Below are 24380 nucleotides of genomic sequence, written 5' to 3'. Positions count from 1 at the left end.
TAAAACAGTCTGGTTATGAAGCTGAACTTTAATCTCAGCCAAACTGATTTGCTCAGGAACAAATAAACACCAAAATAAACCAAACATTAAGATTAGAATAAGAATAAAATTGTAAGAAGTCATCAGTTGATGCAGTTTAAGGACACTTGTTCTTCTGTGCAGTCTCACCTGGAGCTCACGTTTCTAGTTCATGCCATCATGACCAAAGATTCTTCAATTAATAGTTTAAAGATGTCCATGAATGCACTGCTAACTGCTCTTCAACCTTATAAAAATCAACATGCATTTTGAATATGAAACACTTTTACAAAACCAAAAGCTTCACTGTGCTTAGTGATTTATCTGTCTAAAAAAACAGGTTCAGTTTGTAACTGAGAGAGCGGCTCGGTGGCGCTGAATTATATTTCCAATAGAAACACAATTTCATATGTTGTAGTAACAACACACTGCCACAAGATGGCAGCCTAGGCCTACTTTACCATGCTGTTCCAGTAAAAAGAAAAAGTGACAGAGCCTTGAAAGAGTGACAGAGACACTTTTTATGAACTCATCTGTAATGTGTCACCTTTTCTGTAGAATGAAGAAGTGCTTCCCTTCTTTTAAAGTAAATACAGGCTTACAAAGATCCTCTAAACATGTTTCTGAAATAATCCTAAACACAACCATGAAATCAAAAATGCAAGGAACAATTTATTTAATCACTCTTCTTCACTTAATTCCTTAACTTATTACAAAAATAAACAAAGACTTTTCTGCTGTCTCACCTCTGTCAGTTTTCATGCTGTTGCAAGAACAGGTGGAGGTGCAGGTGGAACTTTGACTTCACTGTGGTTTCTATGTGCAGGCAGGAGTGGGACATCTCACAACAGCAGAGGATTGTGGAGCACAGTGACTCCTGCTGTGACACCCCCGTCTGAGTGTCCTGAGCTCTTGATCCTCAGCAGATGGCCCACACACTCATTTATCACCATGTCTTTACCCTGCCTGTAAGAAAACAAAGAAAAGGCTAACATTAGAAACAGCCACCAACCAATCCCTTTTACTCCACCGCCCAAAAACCAGTGACAAACACTACAAAAAAATCAACAACAAATCACTTTTATTGTCACATCACATGTGCAGGTACACTGGTACAGTACATGTGAGTGAAATTCTTGTGTGCGAGCTTCACAAGCAAGAGAGGTGTGCAAAAATACAATAACATAAGAACAAGCAAAATATAAGAATGGCTAAATCTGAGAGTAATAAATATATGTACAATATAAGAGTGTATGCATTACTGGATGTGTATACTAAATATGTTTTTCGACGTGTGTGTGTGTGTGTGTTTGTGTGTATACATATTTTACAAATTAAATAGAGTAAACAATAAATAAAATATATAAAATACACAGATCACATTCAGATCAAACTAATTTTAATATTAGACATCTATATTAATAGAGACGTCTTCATCTTTGTACTAATGTACAGACACAAACTTGTATTGCTGTTGTCTCACTCACAGGAAGAAAGCTGACTATAACTCATTCATTTAAGTAGAAACATAAAGTTTATTCCTACAAGAACGTTACAGCCCTGTGATCAAATAGGCTTTGATAAGATAAGACAAGATAAGATAAGATAAGATAAGATAAGATAAGAGGTCATCTATCTTCAATGTGGTTTTACATAAATGGGCTTCATGTTGCACCAACCTCCATAAAGTGAGGCGTCATACTAAGAATAGTTGTCTTGCTCTGATTTGTCCATGTTGTGGCTGCTTTGATCATTGCCAGATCCCAGGTACAGTTCTACAGGATGATGCACTATGTTGTGTCTTGGTAAAACTGTGCTGTTTGTGAGGACTGTGTCTCTATTCTCTTACCCAGATCCAGTCTCTGGCACAGTCAGCCCAGCCCCTGCAATACAGCCAGCTGCAGTTTCTAGGCCAGGGTGTGTGTGTAGACAGGCCCAGCCTTGGCGCTGATCGGAGCCTGCCGTGCCAGAGAGGCGCTCAGCTTGGGCAGAACCTCTTTAGAAACCCTCCTCCTCACAAAGTCCCCACATGTTTCACCCAGCACGCACAGCACCTGGCATGTAACGTACAAAAATGTAATGTACAAAAGCAGCAAGCTGTCAAAATTCAATAAAACCTTCCCGTTGTGTACTCATGGATGAATTGTAGTATTTACAAAACTCGTATATATCCAAAAGCTGATGAAACAATTTCCCAGCAGCAGCTCTGAGTGAATAAATGACTGTTTACAGACTTAACGTGTCTGTATTTGTCAGTTCATCAATGAAAATATGAATAACAAATATAAAAATATTCCAGCTGATGACAGGAGCTGACGAGTAGCCGGGGGAGACCGTGGCTCAGGGGCTGGGACGCGCACCTGTAACCGGAAGGTCGCCGGTTCGATCCCCGGCCTTTCTGTCCTGGTCGTTGTGTCCTTGGGCAAGACACTTTACCCTAACGCCTACTGGTGTTGGCCAGAGGGGCCGATGGCGCGATACAGCAGCCTCGCTTCTGTCAGTCTGCCCCAGGGCAGCTGTGGCTACAACTGTAGCTTGCCTCCACCAGTGAGTGAATGAATAATGGCATTGTAAAGCGCTATATAAATCCAATCCATTATTAATTTACACCCACAAGTTGAATCAGCGGACACTTGCACCAAAGATCACAAAACACTATCAGCTTCATTTATCCCAAAGTCCTACTTTGTGATTCTCTGAGACAGTTTGAAAAGCAGCCTCTAAGAAGGCATCCACAGTGATTTTTCTGTGCTGATAGAAGAAATGTTAGTTTCAAGAGTCTTCACATTACAACCCAAAGAAGAAAATAATAGAACTATTTCTGAATGAAATAAGCCTGTTGTTGGGCACCATCTTTCATTCTTTCACTACTAAGAGTTTAAAACTAAAGACGACTTGAATACTTTTGACTCACGTAATGAAAAGAGAGGTTTGTTTTACTTACCCTGAAGGCTCTGAGGACTGCTAATGGGTCATCGGCTGTGAGTCTCTGCAGGAGTGCTGGCCAGCAGCGATGAGCCATAGGCAGCAGTTCATTTTCCCTCTCACTCAGCACCTGAACGCACAACTCCAGCACGTCCAGTACCTAAAGACAAAGACGCACAACACACCTAACAATTATCTCTGTTTTGATCCTGATTATATGTGAGCTGAAACTAATTATTGAGGTCTTCATTGAGAGCCCAAACTCCTGAGCAGGCACGACTTCAGCACAGACTTATTTCTGTTTCACTCCTGGACCAGACTGAATGTTTTTCCTTGATGAGCATTACACCAGTGAACAGTCATCCACACAGTTCTGACAGGATGAATTGTACCAACGCTGGCGGTCCTACCCTCACAAGAATGATTATTTTTGTTACTAGTCCAACAGTTGACTCTACATAAAACTACCTTGAGTCGGAGCCTGAGGCTGGGATCAGACAGCAGATGAATGCAGCGCTCCATAACATCCTTAGTGATGCTGAGGTGGGAGGGAAGCTCTGCTTTCACATCAGGACTACCAATATCTTCCACATCCTTACACTCAAGGGGAAGGACCTCTGCAATGGAGCACATGTACAGTTAGACCACCGGTTTAGCAGTGAGGTTCAGATTTCTATGACTCTTAATTACAATGATCCATCTCCTCTACACTCTGAATCTAAAATAATCACCACTACAGCCTATAGCTTATATTCCACTGGCCCTTAGACAGACCTATTACCTCGGTCTTCAGTGTTATAATCATCCTCTATTCCAATGCCCTCTGTCAGTTCTTTCTGTTTGCGGTAATTCAGCAGGAATTGGCGAATGCTGAGGTCTTCCTGGTCACTGGAGCTCTATCTGGAGCTGGCAGACGTACTGGTCCTGCTACAATTGGAAGGAAACCACCTCGCTAAAGGAAAAACAAGACAACAATATCAAAATAGGTTTGATTACAATAAAATAAGTCAGTTAATCAAAATCAGTGTGACACAGACGCTGATGTTTTTTGAGAAGAGCCCATTAGTGACACTTAATTCCATATTTTTATCGTGAGGGCTTGTAAAACTGCAAAAACTGCAAACACCTATAGGGCCGCTGTCTAAATATTATTATGAATATCAATTCTACAACAGAAAACGACTCAGCATTTAAACCATCACGATGTATTAAATGTTTCCAAAGATACTGATAATTTGATAACCAGCAAAGTTATTTCTCCTCAAAATGCGCCTGACTAAAAGTGGGATCAACCAGTACATATAATATTCATCCTGCTACATTTAGAAAGTGGCAACAACAGTAAACATGAGTAACTCCACCGTCTATCCGGTCTTTAAGTGATGACGTGATGAATCCTACTTCTGGGCCCAAACTACTCTGCGTTTAATAAGGCTGTTGTGTTTTTAACATGTTTTAATGCTTTGTAACTTGTTCTATTTAATCTCAACAAGCCCCTTACAAAAAGTAAGTGATCACTGTCGGCCTCTCTCAGTTTTTATTACAACTATTCATTTTAAAGCTCAGTTTTTAAAACCTTATCATGTAACTACAGCCCAGGCAATGCAGCAGCACATTAATGACTAACCTCCTATGTGGATGGATTATCTCAGTTGTTCTCTTGACTGAAGTTTGGTCCGTTTACAGCATCCTACCATGCCACTGCATTTGTCCCTAACCATCAGGAACCCTCACCTTAACTCTTATCCAGTGGAAAAAAAGTTCCCGTTCATCACTGCGTTAATGTTATGCTAACATAGCTGTTTCGCTAGTCACATAGCACATCACTATATACCAGCTAGCCAAACTTCAGTAACCCTACAAACATCACTGCTGCTTACTTTCCTGTCTTCATGTATGTCAGAAGTGATAGCAGAGCTGTGCCTTTTAATTTGTTTTAGAAATCCCTCAGTCAGAACCTGGTATATTATATTTAGATGGAAACTAGCGAGCTAACTCTCAGCTAGCTTCTAACTCCGTTACATTTCAGAAATTCTTTTTTCGTGGATGCCTGGGTGTTAAACTTCATTGTTACACCTGGTAGAGCAGCCACACTAATCCATAGCCATAAGGTTACCTTGAGTTAGGAAGATGATGATTGAATGTCCGAGTCCATAGGTTGAGGTGCAAGCACATTTCTCCCATTCTCCACAGAGGGCAGTGGCGCATAGGTGTGACGTCACTAACACTTAAGTTGCATTAGAGTTACACTTGTATGCGCCTTGAAGTAGGCACACATTGCCAGGAATGTGGTTGGAACGGCTGACTAGATAAGGCCTGGTGTCCAGCTAATGAAAAAGAGCCGAAAATGGGGTTGCGGCTGTGCACGGGTGTGCACTTTAAATGTAGCACTTTTGCTCTGTCTTTCCGTGGCCGCCCAAGTGGCTCATGGGAAAGTGACAGGCCCTATGGCAGAGATTGAAGACAGGGGGCAGTGGTTCGAATCCCATGCGGACCATATGTTGGGGAAACATGTTGAAAAAAAAAAAAAAAAAATCCCTGGCTCTGAAATTCACCTGCTACGCTTGCTTAGAAGCCTACAGGCGAGCCTATAGATGGGCTCTCTCTGCTTTTTTTTTTTTTTTTTAACCCCTGTCTCAAAATCTCTTTTCCGTCAATCAATATTGGTTGTTATGGTTGCTATGGACCGCCAAACACGCCACACATTGTGGCTTTCTCAATCTCTTCTTCATGTCCGAACAAACGCTCAATTTTGCCTTCATTAACACAAATGATACATCAAACCGTAGGTACTTTTCTTGCCTTTCACAAAATGGCACTGTCATTATTGTAGGAGTTGCCGTTTTCTCGCAAATGGCCTCGAAGCAACACAGTTGCTCCAAAGTCTATGGAGACTTGAGTGAAAATGACAGCTGAAATTCTGTAACGGAGGAGTTAAAATGATCTGAGGAGAAGTTTTTTTCTTTTATTTTAGTCTGACCCCAGTCCCATCCGCTAACATAGAGGAGGGGTTGTTCATGACCTATACTGCAGCCAGACACCAGGCAGCGATAGAGACGTTTGGGCTTCGTTTTTGGGGAGCTGGCATGTTTTCTACAGTATTGCTGCCCTCTGCTGTTGCAGTACCTCACAGTCAGTTCAGTCACGTGATGCGTTGTCGCCAAAATGTACAAATAAATGAGACTTTTCAAAGAAACTGATTGTAATAGCTTTTTCAATACATTCTTTGTCTGCTCTTGACCTTACAAACTACACCCATTATTATTTGATTAACATTATTTTTGGTAAAATAACCAAGGCAATGACAGGCATAAAGTCCAAAAAAACAAATATGAAGCATTTTAACAGAAAAGAAATGGCACTGAGAGCCAGATTAAACAGAGCAGGTCCTAAAGCTGTGTTTGGACAAACTCAATGGACAAAAACAATTCATCTTAAACAAAAATCTGCAGGGAGTGTCGGGGAGAGCAGCCCCACTAGTACAATTCATCTCTACACATCTGTCAGTCAGAGGCAACAGTATCGAACAGCAGTTCGAAAAAAAAAAAAACGTCAAAGGAATGGTGTTGGTATTAAAATAAGAAGGTGTGTACAGAAAAGCCCTTAGGTTCACCTTTCAGAAGAACATGTGCAAAATACATCAAACTCTACATTTCATCTCTTTAAAAAAATAAACACAAAAAGTCAAAGCAGCGTTGGTCAGGTTTGATCCTACACTGATCGTGTATTCATTCTCAACCCTGCAGCCCACGCTTCCCAATGTCAAGAATATGGTCATTCATACTAATAAGACCTTTAATAATAGTGCTAGTAAGTAATACTGCTGAGCGCTAATTAATGCGTCTCCATACTGAGCCCACTCCTAACAGTAGAGGGCAGCAGAGTGATCACACCAGCTTAAAAGATGCGTCATATAGACTGGAGAAGCAGCAACACTGGCTGGTCTCAGATCAGAGGGCTTGATTTCCCAGCAGCTTCTTATCCAAAAATTCTCTTTGCTCTCAGGCACGTGAAGAAACAAAGAAAGGAAACTTTGGAGAAACCAAGCCCTCGTCTTACTTATGTATATGTATATATATATATTTATCAACACACCTCTGGTTTAATATAGATTATGTACAGAGTAACATTTGTGTTCATTACACACAAACAGATTGGGCCGTTTCCTCGTACACAGACATCAGAGGGTATTTGGTTGCCGACATCCACAGAACAGCTTTGGATCATTGCTAGTAAAAAATGACGTTAGTGTAAATATAACCCCAAAAGAAAAAAACAAGGTAGAAAAAAAACATTGGTTGCAAGGTTATAGCACACTGGGGACAAACACGTTCTGTGGTCAGAGTGGCAGCAAGGTCTACATATAAGTGTGCATCAGGACTTGGCATCCTAAAGTTATCAGTCTTTCACACTCGTTTCAAAGCATATTTCTTCCTTGCCGTGCTTCATCTGCTAAATGCAGTAGCAAAAAGAAAGAGTGTGTTTTTGTGGGGAAAAAAGAAGCTATGGCTCAGTTTGCTGGTATCAACAATTTATGGAGTAAACTGACTGACGAGCAGGAAAACGCTAATGGTCTTAGAAAATACAGGGTCTCTAATGAAAGGAGCTGATTGGCTCCTGCCATCAGCAACCAACAATGTGAATGATTGGTTGATCTGTGAGTGAACTAAGCTTGCAACGGTAAGCGCGAGTGAGAACCATAAACTAGAGCTAATGAGGCCAAAATCCGAGCTTCTTTTCAGCTCTGTGGACTAATTTATACCTCGTCTCTCCATCTTCCCCTTAGTCCATTTGCAGCGTGTGGTATCCAATAAAGCAGTAATGTAAAAATGACCTTAACAATAAAGTTGCTTTAACAGTAATACAAAAGTTTGGCGATGAGGAATAGAACAGTTTTTTCTGCTGGGACCAGCCAAACAAGTCTGAATCAGATATTGAAGTAGTATAAAAGCAAAAGCTTGACACATGTAAGTTCTTCAGTGTGAACCAAGAGTTCACACTGCACCCCTCAGCTAGGCCATACCATGTGTCCTCTGCTTAGCACCAGGCTTTAGGTCATGTGAATGTCAATAAACAACATTCAGTCTGCTAACGCTCAGTATTCACTAAATCACAACACTACTGACACCCAGCAGTGAAAAACAAAAAATGTGGAGAATTTCTAGACGTTATGAAATGTTAAGACTTTGTCACGGTATAAAATACAACCATCAGTAATCGATAGTCTGATCAATTTTTAGATACACTGTGGCACCCAAACACTACGAAATGTACAGCAGTGAAAGTTAAAGCTGTACAAACAAAGGCAGGAGCAACCATCGCCCTAAATGTCGGGCATCAAAAGGTAAGGGGTAAAAGCATGACTGTAGGGAGAAAAAAAGAAAGAAAAAGCCATGATGGAAATCCGATTTTCACATTTTCTGGACATGGTGTAAAATTCCCAATTCATTCTGAGATGAGATTAGTGCATCCTGTTTTTGTATTAAATTTGAATCCCTGTGAAAGAACATGTGGCAAACAACTGCACCTGTGATGAAATCACTGCTGGCATGGGTTACACCTATCATGGGATACGTTTCACTGCTCCAAGACAACTGCCTAACGAGTACTAACATTTTGTAAAGCTGCGATCATTGTCCTCTTTTTTTACATTTTTTAATGCCGAGTGATGAATTTCTGCTTAGAGATTGTTTTAGATCATTTGAAACATAACATGGATATGAAGTTGGACATGATGGGAGAGCCAACAGCAAACAGCTGGACAAGTAGAATAGGGGATTATTTAGATTGTGTAATTATATATGCATGTATGTATGTTGTGTGTGTGTTAAAATGGAGCTCAGGGGTTGAATGGAGGAGGAGGTGGAGGACGTGGAGGAGGTTCCACTGAATGGGGAGTTGGTGGGTTAGATTGTGATGATGGACCAGTAGAGTTTGCCTGGCTGTCCACAAGGGAGTCTGATTTTAGCTGAGGGGGGATTCGGGTTTAGCAGGGTTCGCCTCTGCTTAGGTCAGTACCTGTGAAGTTGGTTGGTGAAAGGTGGAGACAGAATGGCAGAGAGATGCAGGAGCGTCGGGTGTGTCTGATGTGTAAGAGGTAGAGAAAGAAGATGCAGAAGGGTGATCTGCAGGGGACTGGTGCAGCACAGAATCAGTTGCAAGAGGAGAAGAAGAACAAGAGGAAGATGATAATGGAGGTTTGACGATGGGCAGGGGAGCAGACATGCCAGTGGGGGAGGTGGAAGAGGAGGTTTCCCCAGCTGATGTGGCAGTTTCATTATCTCCCTCCTGCTTTACTGACGCTCCCTCTTTCCTGTCATCCAGTAGAGTGCCTTCTTCCTGTCCTGCAGGGTTCTGATTGGCTGCAGGTGTACCTTGGGTAGCTCCACCGTTAGTTGGTGATTCGCTCTTGGTTGTGAACGACAGAGAGGGCATCAGACAGCCAGCGTGGAAGAAATGACTGCACGGAGTGAACACAGCACTGGTCATGTCCTGGAACAAATCAAATTTCACATTAGCCTAGCTTTTAAAGCCCCAGATTAAGTCTGGGTCATGGATCCTCTTTAGATAAACATAAAAACTGTTCATACCTGGAAGCAGATAGCACAGATGTCATTATACTGGCTCTGTGGATGACCTGCAGCTCAATGAGGCCAGTTTGGACAGCAAGGATTAGCAAGGTGATAGCTTCAGTCATCCCCCTGCACAGAGAGGAAACACATTAGAGTTGACACACCACACAATTATATGCCTTGGCTTTGCATTCAAGTTGGAGATCATATACACGTTTATCCAGACTTGACCTTTGGGTATACAATGTCAATTATTTTATCCTATTAGACAGTTGTGTGAAATGCAGACATCCTTAAAGAATAGTTCTAGATATGTGTGTTTCCACACGAAGAGAGGTTGAAACAGACTAAACTAACACACACGTGTGTGTGTGTGTGTGTGTGTGTGTGCATGTGTGCACGTGTGTGTGCGCGTGAGTACAAAGCTAAAGCACGAAAATGAGTGCGACTGTTTGCGGATGGCACGTTATCTAAACACGGTGAAACAGCAAAGTCAGAGAAGAAGAACAAGCACCACAGCTAGCTCTGCGAGCCTGCTGCCAGTGTGAAATGACACATTTGTGGGCGCTTCCCATGGCGGCGGCATGAAAAGAAGAAAAGGAGAAAGGATGGATGAGTTGGTGCTTAGCGGTGTTGTGCTAAAAAAATGATCGTCTTCCAAAAACCGATCGCTCGTATTTAAACTGCTATAATAACTTGTTGGTCTATAATATGTGAAAACATATATCAAATGTATCCTTCACGGATGAAATCAAGTCATCTTGAGCCACAAACAACATTCCTATAACAAGGTAGAAGCTGCAATGAGTTTTTGGTAGTGACTTTTATATATGCTTTATTTATCTAGTTCCAAAAATGGGTTGACGTTAAAAAAAAGTGTTTGTTAGTTTTTTAAAAAGCGTAATCTGTGCAAGAGGACAGCAGATGTTGCAAGAAATCTAAGAATAGTTGTTTAAAGTTATTTGAAGTGGACAAAGAGGATAAGGCGTTTGTAAACCCTGTTGAGGGAAGTCTATCTAGCAAGATATGTAAAGATATTGGAGATTAAAAAACCCCATAGGGAAACATAGGAAATAATTATTTGTCAGGCAATGACTTGTTGGCAGAAGAAGAGTGGTCCTTGGTAGCCATGACAAGAAGGAGGTCCCATAAATCAGGCTGGGCTGTTTGTTGCTGGCAGGTAAAAGAAAAAACAGAGAAAAAATCAAAATCAAAATCAGGGGAAGTCCAGGCTGAACAAGGTTCATCCCTCGGAATTTTCACTCCAAGATCCCCTGCCTGGACCTCCCCCTAGCAGATGAACATAGAGAGGCAGGTGAGCCGAGGGCTCGAACCTGAGCCTCTATGTTATGAACCTGCTAGCCCACCACATGTGGCCATATGATGGGCGAGCAGAACGTGGAATATCCTTCTATTTAAAGAGCGCAAGGTGCACATCGGGCACCCAGCCTTTCGCAGGAGACCACACATTTTTACACTCAAATACTCACCACATTTCACACACTCACACCTGCTTTTTTTTCCCTGCCCACCTTTTTCTCCACTTATTTATCAACAACCACTCCTTTTTCATCTCTGCTACCTTGCCTTTATTACATCCTCTTAGCTAGCATCAGTGACCGGAGAGCAACAACAGCAACCCAGTGCTTTTCTCATCATTTCTTTAGTCACGGTCAATTCATTGGCCTCTAGGGATTAGCTAAACCAACTTTACAAAACAAGTTTCCCCGAAGAGCCCAGTTGTCATCTTAGCTGCCTAGATTTGAGGACCTAGCTAAGGACGGTAGTTACGGACACAAACACATGTAACTTACCGAAAAAAAGCCTCGGGTCCCTCTGTCACTGTGCTTATTAGGTGCTAATAATTTGATGTAAAAGTGTCGGAGAGAGTCTGAAAAAATGAAGGCAGAGTTGGTAGCCTGAAGAGAGAAAGTGCAAGTTGTGGAAGGTGGAGTAATAAGCAGCAAATAGTTGAGGAATGAAGAGCTGACAAGCATGGGTATTTTGTGGTAATAAAAGGTAATAAGAGAGCAGGCGGAGGAGTTGGCAAGAGCCGGAAAAAGGAGAAGCGACTTGGCTTCTCCCCGCCCCCCAAGCAAGGGTCGTGGCAGCGAGTCCGTGAGGGGTTCGAACTCGGGCGCTCAGATTCAAAGCGCCACGTCTTACGTCTTACGCCAAACGACCAGCCGGCGAAACTAGGAAAAAAAAGGACATTTATCTTCTGTTCGGCAATACTTGTTTTTTTTGTGCAAAACATGTATGGTGCTCGGTAAAGATGACACGCCGACTCACTTCTTCTTTTTTTGGTTTTTTTTTGGTTTGAGAAAGTTTGTTTTCATATTAAACCAATGTCAGTGACGTCATTCTACACCACTACCACAGGTAAGGAAAAGCCTGAATCTGTAGATCTTTTTCTTTTATTTTTGTTGTCTAAAACACAAAAATCGCGAAACAGTCAGCTCACAAAGTTGCAGGTCGGTGGCAATTTGGCAGAACAGCCAATGACTTAAAGCATTTAGGTGCATATATCTTGCCACAAGACATGTGTGCTAAGCTAGCTAAATTAGTTTCTGTTAGCGAATCAAGTGACTATGTGCACCAGGGGTGGGCAATCTCAGTCCACGAGGGCCGGTGTCCCTGCAGGTTTTAGATGTGTCCTCGAACCAACACAGCTGATTTAAATGGCTAAATTAGCTCCTCAACATGTCCTGAAGTTCTCCAGAGGCCTGGTAACGAACTAATCATGTGATTCAGGTGTGTTGACCCAAGGTGAGATCTAAAACCTGCAGGGACACCGGCCCTCGTGGACTGAGATTGACCACCCCTGATGTGCACGATAGCATATGCTAGTTCCGGTGTGGAAAATCCTGTGTGGAGCTTTGTTTCCGGTGTCCTATTCGCGCCCTGTTTAATGTCCAAAAGAAGTTAACCAAATGAATGAATTAAGCGTCGATTTACATTTCTATAGATGTCTTGGTCATTTACCCAATATATCTGTAAATGATGTTCACGGACTTGTCGATATTTTGCCCCCACGCCTCAGAGCAAAGGAGAAAAGGGATTCAAATGTTATATTTCTCAGCTGTCCCTCGTTTATTGTGGTGTTATGTTCTAAAAATAACCAGCGATGGGTGAAATCAAGTAGCCAATTTTATTTTTTTGATGCGTGGACATCGTGGACATCCAGTACTGCACTTTTTAATTTAGAAGGTAAGTCACGACATACCCTTCATACATACTAATGTATAGAAACCCTCACCAGCAATCGTTCATTTTTTGTGTGGCTTCTTTTTTCACGGTTTGTTAACATGCTGTGTAGGTGTGGACATAACGGGAAACATTTGTGACTGTTGTTCACCTGTAGTTTGAATGCTGAACATTTGCCTGTTTAAAGAATAAGACCAGTCACTATACAGAGATGTGCTTCTGAATGTGGACGATGTGTCTTATGCTGCAGTGATGCAGTTCTGCTTGTGTTGAGTGATGCAAACAACCAATCGATCTAAACTCTTTAAACGTCAATCACGTGGTTACCGGCTACCGGCGAAAATAATCGGGACTGTAAGCCAATTTCTGTTTTAGAGCATTTGCGCCGCTGTGTGTTTTTGTGGTCTTCTTTTGCGGCTAATTTAGTGAATTTTGGTCTGATCGTGGTGAAACTTGGTGTGTGGAGTCAGTGATAGCTCTGGGAGCTAACCAGCCTATCTTTAACCGGTTACTTATATGAAGTCTGAATAATTTCTGGTTCGGTTTTGTTTGTTTAGCGGACTTCTGCGCATTTACGTAACTGCTCGTTTAATCGCGGCTTATTTTCGGTGTGTTTGGTGGTTGTAGAAATGGTTTATATGACATTTTAGCTGAGATTATGAGGTTTCTGTGGATACCACACATGTCTGGACTTATATTTCTCAACCCGCGTTATAACCGATTAAACGTGATCTCCTCCTTTTTGCCCCCGGTACCAGAGACGTGGGGCTTAAGTGGTTAAACGTCAAAATCTATCATTAGATTTTTTTGTGACACAACAGTGGTGAGTGTTCCCACCTTCTGCTCTTTGGAACTTAACGCAATCTTTCCATTTTCAAGTTTTGGACATGATTTTGGAGTATATCTTGGCAGTAGCGATTTACCGCAAAGTAAAGCTACCGGAAATGTGCAACCCCACATCCGGCCTCAAACCAGGAAGTTAGCATTTTCTCGTGCACATAGTCAAGTTCAAGCTCCTCACATATCATCATCCAGGGTACAGTCATATACTGATGAGGAGATCCCATGCAGGCAACATTAAGGCAGTGTAACAAGTTAAATATGCACTAATTTTAAGGTATTTCCTAATATCTAACATTAAAAAAAGGCAGTTTACATTGTAAACTGCCTTTTTTTAAAAATGTTTTTATGTTTTAGGATTTTGTAAACTTTACAAAATCCTAAAACATAAAAACATTAAAAAAAGGCAGTTTACAAAATCCTAAAACATAAAAATAGATTTAAAATAATGATAAATGTTTGCCTGCAACTGACACAGCCAACACAAATGTCATTGAAAAAAACCAAACCCTGTGATACCATGTTTTTGTTTTTCTAGAATAGAAGAAGCACATTTTAAAAAGCCAGTAGGAATAAATCTTTGTTGTTACTGCATGATTAGAATGAAGTAACAACAAGTCTGGCTGGAATAAGAAGTGGTAATCTGTGTACTGTGCTAGTGATCTGCATAATTCACCTTAGATGGTCATCTGTTTGGATGGCTGAAGTGGGTTAACGACACAGCTAATTTCATCAGGCTGCTAATGAAACATCTAAAATGATAGATGGTTAACTACACAACGGAAGCAACAGCATTACAATCACTTGATTTAATTAAAGATTTTCCCCCAAACTTTTGATCCAAATGAGCAAAGTACTGCAACCATCTGAACCTTCTAGGTGTTACATGTTACAGTGTTGCACTCTGGCCAGCTTTAAAAGTGGAAAAGTCTTTGTGTGGTTTACTGGGTTCTGTAAATGAGGCTCCTTTCATTTGTGAGACTGTTGTTCTTCTCTTTCCTTTTGTCCACCCTTACAAGGTGAAGGTGCTGCCCACCCATGATGCCAGCAAGGTGCGTGCAAGTGGATCCGGCCTTAAAACCACTGGAGTGCCCACCTGTCTGCCAGTGAAGTTCAACATTGATGCCAAAGATGCAGGTGAGGGACTGCTGGCAGTGCAGATCACTGTGAGCGCATGAACATGGACCACACAATAATGTAACCAAAGTGTTGATATTTAGGTAACAGTTTTTGTTTTCTCCTGAAGGACCCAGACGGGAAGCCCAAGAAGCAAATATCTGTGACAACCATGATGGGACCTACCTGGTGTCTTATGTGCCAGACATGACTGACAGGTACACCACACTCATTAAGTACGGAGGAGACGAGATCCCTTATTCACCCTACTGAATCAGGGCTCTGCCCACCCGAGATGCCAGCAATTGCACTGTCACTGAATGTTGTCCAGTGGCCAGGTAGGACTCAGTCCCTTGGTGCTTATAGACTTTTAGTTTTCTTTGAAAACGGCCCTTTAAGTCACTTGAGCCATGACTTGAGTAAGCACTGTCCTGTTGAGTTTGTGGGCTCAGATGACGGGCTTTCAGGAGCAGGAAGGCTAAAGGCTGTTTAATGTCTGATGTAACTGTGTCAGACATTTGCGTTCTCACGTGCATGGATAATATCTTGAAAACTTCAGAGCTGCAGTGCATGTGTAAAAGTGGCTACAAAGCAGTGCATTAACATGTGTTTTGTCTCTTTGCGTAGCTGCTCAGTCCATCCAGACTCCTCTCCATATGCAACAGTGATGCCGGCTCTCTCCAAGTGATTCCTTCATCATCAACATCTGCATCCACGATCCACCAGCTCAACAGCAACATCTGTCAGCTGTGCATCCAACTCGAGGGCATCGCCTGCTGTGCTCAGGCGCTGGGCTGCAATTTCCGTCCCTTGTTGATGGCCTCGCTGTATGCTGTGCTGGAGAAAGCTGGTGAGGAGACGCTGCTGGTCAGCCAGGCGACGCTGAGCTCCATGTAGGACATCAGCAAGGCCTGTGGATACGCTTCCCTCAAGGAACTGATCAATGAGAACTCTGACTACCTGCTTACTGACATATCACTCAACCTTCAGAGGCTCAGCCAGCATCCACAGGTAGTTATGACGTGTTTTTGTTTTTAGCCCAAAATGGACACAGAAATAACTGCTGGAGGGTTTACCCGATTTCCTTCTTTGTCTGCTTAAGCCTGTGCTGCCCAGAGCTTGTACTGTATTTCATTGTAATCCTGTCTTGTTGGCCAGGCTCCACCGGTGTTGACAGTTATGTTGACTCACTCTGACTGCAGCCCGTGGTCGGGGACATGGTTCAGGATCTGGATCTCAGCTACGAGCGCACAGCTGCTCTTTTCTGCTCCGTGCTGCACGCGCTCATGAAGGCACTGGGTAAGATTTCAACAGTGATGTCAGCTTGAGTCTCACGTATAAGGAAGAAAATGTGACTCAAGGCATTTGCTACCACATTTTTCTGTGTTGCTTAACTTTGTTTTCTGCAGTGCCTTTCAAAGTTTCTATCAATGAGTACATTTCAGGATATATAACTTTGCTTGTTATCAAATTATCAGCATCTTTGGAAACATTTAATACATCGTGATGGTTTAAATGCTGAGTGGTTTTCTGTTGTAGAATTAATATTCATACAGAAGTTTTACAAGCCCGCACAGTAAAAATGTATAAATTAAATGTCACTAATGGGCTCTTTCCAAAAACATCATTGTCTGTGTCACACTGATTTTGATCAACTGACTTATTTTATTGTAACCAAACCTATGCTCATATTGTTGTCTTGTTTTTCCTTTAGCGAGGTGGTTTCCTTCCACTTGTAGCAGGACCAGTAAGTCTGCCAGCTCCAATCAAAGCTCCAGTGACCAGGAAGACCTCAGCATTCGCCAGTTCCTGCTGAATTACTGCAAACAGAAAGAACTGGCAGAGAGCATTGGAATAGAGGAGGATGACACTGAAGACCGAGGTAATAGGTCTGTCTACGGGCCAGTGGAATTTAAGCTATAGGTTGTAGTGGTGGTGAGATTAGATTCAGAGTGTAGAGGAGATGAATAACTGTACATGTGGTGCCATTGCAGAGGTCCCTCCCACTGAGTGTGAGGATGTGGCAGATATTGGTAGTCATGATGTGAAAGCAGAGCTTCCCTCCCACCTCAGCATCACTAAGGATGCTATGGAGCGCTGCATTCATCTGCTGTCTGATCCCAGCCTCAGGCTCCGACTCAAGGTAGTTTTATGTCGAGTCAACTGTTGGACTAGTAACAAAAATAATCATTCTTGTGAGGGTAGGACCGCCAGCGTTGGTACAATTCATCCTATCAGAACTGTGTGGATGACTGTTCACTGGTGTAATGCTCATCAAGGAAAAACATTCAGTCTGGTCCAGGAGTGAAACAGAAATAAGTCATGTCTTTAGAGAAGAACTGGATTGCAAATCAAAAGGTCCTTAATAGCTTTTTGTCCTCCCCGACCCTCAAAGCCAAAGTTCAGCCATGAGAGCTGATGGGACACGATTTGTAAAAGTGACATTATCAGAAACAAAGGTGATTAAGATAACATAAGATAACCTTTATTAGTCCCATACGTGGGAAATTTGTTAATTACTTCATATTTGCAATATTTGCAAATACTCTATTTGCATTCTTTAGAGAAAAGAATATGAAAAGGCTGTCTGCTGTTTTGGATTGATGTCCTTCTCCTGAGCCTCAAAGAAGTAGGGCAGTGTCACGGTCCTTTTGGCAGCAGAAAGCTGCTGAGCGCTGGAAAGAAGCACGGCCATACCAGCTGAAATGTCTCACTGACACAGAAACTGTTGGTCATCCTCTGTTTTGCTACTGTCTTCACCCTGCTGTTATTTGGTCTCATCTCAATAACGTACTTTTCTATATAGCTAAGCTTGATGAGCGATCCCTTGTTGGCTGACATTTATGTCTTTGAGCGTGTGAGAACTTTAATAATTATAAAACCACATGAATTTGACAAATGTCCTTTTAACTGTCAGCTCATAGGGAAGTACACTGAGCCACCCTGAGCTATAATATCAAAATAGAAGCTGCTACCTTTGTCAAGAGTGGCTGGATCTGAGTGCGTACTACTTTCAGTTATTCAAATTTTGCTGAATTTGTTACAAAAAAGTCCTGTCTATGTGCAGAGTGTCTTCCAGAGGAACGGTTCTGTGGGGATGTTCTACATCACAAACATCAGCCACTCCACAACAGAGAAAGTGTTATTGATGTTTTTCTAAAGCCATTCCTCCAACCACATGTATTATTAGAGTGGACGGTCAAAATTGCACCAATATACAAGGTATTTCCTCATGAGATACTTAATTTTGGTTTTCATATGTGTCTACATCCAGTTAGAAATAATCTATTTAAGTGGTTTTCTCTTTTTTGGTAGCTCGCATTCTGCCAACAGTGAAGCTTCGAAACTGCTCCTGTGGGGGCGTAAACTTCACAGTGTCAGCAGGAAAAATAGTGATTTTAATCAACATTAATAGTAAACAGCAACTTGCTATTTAGGTTAGGGTGATGGATTTGAACATAGTGTGATGAAGCATGTTTTCTGCCCTTGCTGTACAATCAGAACATGGTATTGCATTAACAGAAGTCATCTGTGAAGGCAGTGATGTATTAGTCATGTTGTTTATTTTTCTTTTTGGTCCAAGGATGTTATAATGTGCACCAGGCGACATACAGATGTCAAACATGCCAGCAGCAGTGCAGCCCTGATTTAAAGGACCCGATTAGGAGTGGATATTGGCCAGCATCTGTCAACATGTCTACTCTTTACACTTAGACCCTTGAGCTCCTTCCAGGAACTAAAAGTATTTTCTCCATGATTCTCCAGGGAAGCTTTTGCAAAACTGTTGGAGCGTGGTACTAAGTGTGGGGGAGAGGTGAGTGAAGTATTTCTTTGATATTGTTTTTCAGTAAGCAGATGCAAATATTTATTTCTCTGTTATATTTCTGTACATACAGACTGGGCATGCCAACAGCGATGCAGTGCAGCACAGCTTTCTTGTTGAGGAAGAGCAGCTGTGCTGTGATGTCAGCTTCAGCTGCCCAGCATGCACACCTGAAATGTTGGCGGTTTCAGTTGATGGGAACAGAAAGCTATATCACTTTCAGCAAAACGAAAGGTGCTCATTGTTGATGTTATTTGTTTTTGTGTTTTTATGCATATATTTATAAAAACCTTCCATGGTTAGACTTTATTGTTTCTCTGATGTTGCTCTGATGACTGTGACTTTTTTGATGGCATTTTTGTTGCTGAAGACAGCCAAGTGTCTGCATTTGTTGACTCTTTTTCTTTTTGGTTAATTTGACATAATAGTTTTTACTATAGTAACCAAATGTCTGTCTTCTGCAAAATGACTACTGTTAAATTAAACTAAATGGAAAATCTTGTCATTGACTTTATAATTCCTTGCTATTTTATTATATTTGTTACATGTCATAGACACTGGGAAGAGGCACATGTGGGGATTCCCAGTGGACAGCAGCACGAGAGACTTCAAGGAAGTGGAGGTTGCTGTGTGTCCACATGGATTAATGTGTCTTTTGTGTCACTTTCACTTCAGGGACAGCAAACAGGTCGCCGTGGTGTATTTTAGGAACGGTTACATGCCTGACAACTACACTTCTGAACAGGTCCAACTTTTGATTTGCATTCAGAATGATTACATCAAAGAGTTTAGTTAAAAACACTAAAGTGAAACCTGCAGACTTGCTTAAAGTGATTCGTATTCATGAGAAACTGGAACGTCATTATCATTGAGTTTATTTCTTTCCCTGCTTAGCAATACCAAGCCTAGCCCTGATTGGCTGATATAAGTGACAACAGACCTCTGTCGCTGTGTCAGTTTGAATGGGTGATTAGAGACCAACACATGTTTGTTGCTGCTCCATGTTCTCTGCAACATTGTGTGTAGTTACTGCAGCTGTGTGTGCATTCTGCTGGCAGGAACAGGAAACAAGTGAAAAAAAACTGCCGACCACCCTGGAAGGAAAAGTTAATCGGACATAACAAGTTAAAACAGTTTGCAAGTTTCAAGCCAAACTGCTGAATCTACACAGCAAAAACTCCAGTGTTAAATTAACACTGGAGAGTGTTTATATGAGTCCACACCTCTGAGTGTTAAATATAACACTGTTGAGTGTTAAATGAACACTTTTGACAGTGTTATATTTTTAAAAGTAACCTCGTCAGTTTTGAAGATTAACAATGACTAACACAGAGCAGTGCTGATTTTCTAACACTGGAAAATAACTCAAAATGTTAGAAATATTCCAGGTCTAGGGTGCCATCTTGTGGCAGTGTGTTGTTACTACAACATATGAAATTGTGTTTCTATTGGAAATATAATTCAGCGCCACCGAGCCGCTCTCTCAGTTACAAACTGAACCTGGTTTTTTTAGACAGATAAATCACTAAGCACAGTGAAGCTTTTGGTTTTGTAAAAGTGTTTCTTATTCAAAATGCATGTTGATTTTTATAAGGTTTAAAACCCTGAGTCATCACCACTTGTGTGAACTGCAAGGGTGCCATCATTTTTCTTTTCAATCCATTAAGTGCCACATTTTACACACTGAGCAAGAAAGGAAGTAAGCTCTTCATGGTGACCCCAGAAATTTTAATGTATCACTTTCTAGCATACGGCTGACACTGCTCGACATCTTACAGTGCGGTATAAGAGTCCCGCCACAAGGAGACACTAAAGGCTTTCAAACCAACAGTTCCTGCTTCCAAAGCGGTGCCAACCGTCACCACTGATCATCGTACTTATGTGACATAGACGATGGATGCATGTTTGAGTTGATACATCATTTAAAGCCACCACTGTTCAGGCATCACATCTGTCCATTAGGTTTCCCTTTCATACACAACATTTTTATCCCTGGGTACCAACTTTTTTGTTTTTGTTGACTGTTTATTTATTTGTTTGCTTGTTTGTTTGTCTAATGCTCTTGTTGCACTGCTAAATAGGCTGTAGCCAACATGATTTATAAAGGGATTATAAAATCTAAGAAATTACTGCATTATTTTACCTACTCTTATTAAACTCACTTTCCTAAAAACTGATTGCAGCTTCTACTTTGTGATGTCAATGTTATGTCTCTAAATGATTTCATATCATTCATGGGAGATATGCTTGACAAATGATAAGTTAACAAGTCACTGCTACCAGCTTAATCAATTCATTGGGGCGACCTGCGTGTTGTGTTGCATTGTCTGATTTGGTCATAGTGTGTAAACACCTCTAGAGGCCACTGTTGTATAGCTGCTGCAAACTGAATGTACCCGTACCAGAGGTTATACTTAAAATGGCAGCTGCCAGGAAGTCTCTTTGGAAATTTGTGTTCGCCCTTTATGAAATAGATATGTTGTATTACAAGGTACTAATGCACCCTTGCATTGGTAAAATAAATTCTGCTAGAATAGCTGATACTCCCTTACAGAAGATTCATTTTGACCTTTCTAAAGCCTTCTTTAAAATTTAGAAAATAAAATGAAAACAGGCATACTAGAAATACTACTCTGCATTACATCCTAACACTTGGCTAAATCCTAATATGTAATTCTGCTTTAATAGTTTATTACACTAAATGTGATTATGCACTGGAAAAAAAACATGTTGGGTTTACTTAATTCAATGGTGGACATTGGTTGCACACAGATGTTTTGCTTTGGCACGAGCTTAAACACTTGAGTTGAATTAACACAAGTTATTCATATTCAATAAACCTGTGCAATTTGTCTTGATAAAATATGATTGAAACATGTTTTGGTGAAGTAATTTGAGCTCTTGGAATATTTTAATCCTTCACAATTTTCACACTTTATTCCAACACTATTCAGTGACAAACAAACAAAACACTACATTTTCTGAAATATTTGTGGGGTTTTTCTTGTTTGTTTTTATACTACTTGAACACTAAAGTGACCCTCCAATGTGATGACAGTGCCAACGCTTTCTCCTAATTGGCTCATAATAGTCTCTCATATGTATGAACTATGTAGGCTATCTCTATTTTAGAATAATGAGTGGGCAATGAGAGCATCTCCTCACTGTGTACTTTACTGACAACAGGACAACAGGGAATACAGAGAACTGACTGAGGACGTTGTCAACTGGTGCCAGCAGAACCACTTCCAGATCAACACTCGGAAAACCAAGGAGCAGGTAGTGGACTCCACCTACACCAGTGAACATCCAGAGAATGGGCATTAAGATAGCTGACTCATATAAGTGATCTGACCAATAAACTGATCTGGAGTAACAACAGAGAGTCCATCTACACAAAAGGATAGAGACGGTTGTATTTGCAACAGAGAAGTCTTTTGGAAGGGAGCAGGGAGAGCTCCTGAAGACCTTCTAGGACTCTTTGGTGGTATTGTCCATGTTTTATGGTGTGGTCTGCTGGGGACAGGAAGAAACTGAACAGGATGATCAAGAAAACTAGCTCTGTTCTGGGATGCCCTCTTGACCCAGTGGAGGTAGTTATCTCTGTCAGATAACAGCTCCCACCCCATACAGGTCACTCTGACAACACTAAGCAGTCCCTTCAGTGACAGGCTGCTGCACCCACAGTGTGCAAAGGGGACATTTTGGAGGCCTTTCCCTCCAGCTGTTGTCAGACTGTACACTGCACAACAGCAGTGAACGTACACCACATATGCAGACACTGGGATCTTCACATATATCAGTGTGCAATACTGAATACCTGCTACTATTAACACCCAAACACTGCACTATGAAATGTTTCATTCTTCTTCTAATAGTAATCTGTATTATTGCATCATATATATGTATATGTATGTATACAGATATATATAGATAGATGGATATAGATATATAGACTTACATATATAAGTACATATCTATTTCTTAGTCTGTCTTTCTTCTATTTTTGCATTATTGCTGTTAGGTATGCTGCATGTGTACATTTGTTCCTGCCTTGTGTACTCTGCTGCAGTAACAATTTGAATTTCCCACTCTGGGACTAACAAAGGTTATCTTATCTGAAATGTATCTAAACCCAGCTGATATCTGGCTACATTTTCTGGTGAGCATCTAAATCACACTGGACTGAAGTTTACACACTGTATAATGCCTGATTTCTTGTAAATATTTAACGATGGCCTTATGAAATATATATTGATAAAATGTTTACCAGGCCACAGTGAACAATGAAAAATAAACAAATAATTAAAAACACTGAAAAACACTCACAAATATATTTTTTAGAGATGACGCATTTGTCTTAACCTGGTTATGCTGTACCATCCAGATGAAGACGTGAGCCAAAGAGCCTTTAAGTTTCATTTAATGAATTTACCTTTTCCTACATATGAGAAATGATCTGGTGTGAAGTAAATCGGGTTTTGTATGTCTGTAGCCTCAGATGAGCATGAAATTTCATTTTTAACCTGCCTAACAGCAGTCTCAAATATTAAAGTCTTGGTGTTACAAAATCAATTAACAAATGCAGCAACTGAAATATGACACCAGAGGCCACTCTTAATACAGACAGATGAGGATGTGCCTGAAATGTTTGTTAAAACAAATAACTGGACCTTACTTGTTAAGCTCAATGTTCTCACTGTCACATGGAGAAATAAATGTTTTTTCCCTAATAAATATACATTAATTTTAGGTCTAAAGTGTCTAAAATCTGCAGTTTCGGAACTTTCCATGTGGGATAACAAAATTAAAAAACAAACAAACAAACAAACACTCCAAAAAACAAGTGATACATGTGATGAAAGACTGGCATAATTTGATTCATAAGACTTGATTTGATATTCACATATTGTAAGCAGAAAACAGCTTTAACAAAGCAAACTTGGTGGAAAGGACTAACACCAAGCTTATTCATCTTTTCCTGTAAAGAAAAACTAAAAAAAAATCAAACCAAAGTAATAAATTACAGATCTATTCAGCTGGGTATAAAAGTTAATGTTAACAGTACCAAGTTCATGGAAGACATAACATGTGGAATAAAAACTGTCTCTGGCCTGAAATTGATAAAAACAAGGGTGTAAACCTTTATTGTTTTGATGGATAGAAGTGTGTGTTATACGAAACCATTTTAATGAAAAGAAAATCAATTCTGAATCAGTTCTATACACCATAACACTGTTGTTCTGCATTTACAGACAATAGAATAATAACATAAAAAAGCAAGCATAAAAATTGGGTGTACAAGAGTTGCACATAAGCAAAACACTTGTTCAGCACAGTAGAAACTTTTCACTTCTAAGTTATCAAATATCCCCTTTTTTCATTCCAGTGAACAAAGTCATTAAGGAATCATCTCAGCCTTCATTTAACAAGCAGTTCCCATCCAGCCGGATGAAGGAGAGAAGCAACGTCGGCTAACCACTCACCGTTCATCCGGAGAGCTGCTGCAATTCCGACACCAGTGTGTGATCGGCTTTGTGAAACAGAGCAACGGTCAGGTTTTTGGAGAGGACAGGAAAAGTCCAAGGACCAGGATGAGATTCCGGTCGTGATAGATGGCGAGCCAACCACGTTGAGGACAATTCACCCCGAAGAAGATACACACCCACACACTCATACATACGTTCCAATTACACTCACAAGGACCTTTGAAGTTGGCTGTTGTCAACATAACTTGAATTCCTAAAGGGCCCTAACGAGTACTTTTATTTTGTTTAAGTGTGCACACTATTTATTTATTTTATACTTTTTATCCTGTACAAATTGGACACAATTTTTTTTACACTTTGTAACAATACAAGAGTGGCTACTCAAAAGTT

General features: G+C 40.9%; 1 protein-coding gene and 3 long non-coding RNA genes across 5 annotated transcripts; 2 read left to right on the top strand and 2 right to left on the bottom strand.

The window, feature by feature from the left end:
• Window positions 1-337: 337 nt before the first annotated feature.
• Window positions 338-3774, bottom strand: LOC109203835 (TELO2-interacting protein 1 homolog). Its single transcript, XM_025911057.1, has 5 exons — window positions 3725-3774; window positions 3412-3560; window positions 2963-3103; window positions 1868-2072; window positions 338-984 (listed from the first exon to the last, which is right to left on the bottom strand). The coding sequence occupies exons 2-4, from the start codon at window positions 3463-3465 to the stop codon at window positions 1926-1928; spliced, it is 342 nt and encodes a 113-aa protein (XP_025766842.1). The 5' UTR covers window positions 3466-3560; window positions 3725-3774; the 3' UTR covers window positions 338-984; window positions 1868-1925.
• A 5147-nt stretch (window positions 3775-8921) lies between these two features.
• Window positions 8922-11382, bottom strand: LOC109203785 (uncharacterized). The gene is made up of 3 exons (XR_002063483.2): window positions 11330-11382; window positions 9534-9644; window positions 8922-9435 (listed from the first exon to the last, which is right to left on the bottom strand). It is a non-coding gene; the product is annotated as an uncharacterized LOC109203785 (long non-coding RNA).
• A 580-nt stretch (window positions 11383-11962) lies between these two features.
• On the top strand, window positions 11963-15365 carry LOC112848068 (uncharacterized). Of its 2 annotated transcripts, none has more exons than XR_003222012.1 (4): window positions 11963-11989; window positions 14582-14699; window positions 14809-14896; window positions 15306-15365. It is a non-coding gene; the product is annotated as an uncharacterized LOC112848068 (long non-coding RNA). The 2 variants fall into 2 exon arrangements; XR_003222011.1 differs by lacking the exon at window positions 11963-11989 and adding an exon at window positions 12661-12725.
• A 6138-nt stretch (window positions 15366-21503) lies between these two features.
• On the top strand, window positions 21504-24380 carry LOC112848070 (uncharacterized). Its single transcript, XR_003222015.1, has 2 exons — window positions 21504-21780; window positions 23891-24380. It is a non-coding gene; the product is annotated as an uncharacterized LOC112848070 (long non-coding RNA).

Source organism: Oreochromis niloticus, linkage group LG10 (genome assembly GCF_001858045.2).
Source record: "Oreochromis niloticus isolate F11D_XX linkage group LG10, O_niloticus_UMD_NMBU, whole genome shotgun sequence".
Classification (NCBI taxonomy): Eukaryota; Metazoa; Chordata; class Actinopteri; order Cichliformes; family Cichlidae; genus Oreochromis; species Oreochromis niloticus.
This window is presented reverse-complemented; position numbering and strand designations above follow the sequence as displayed.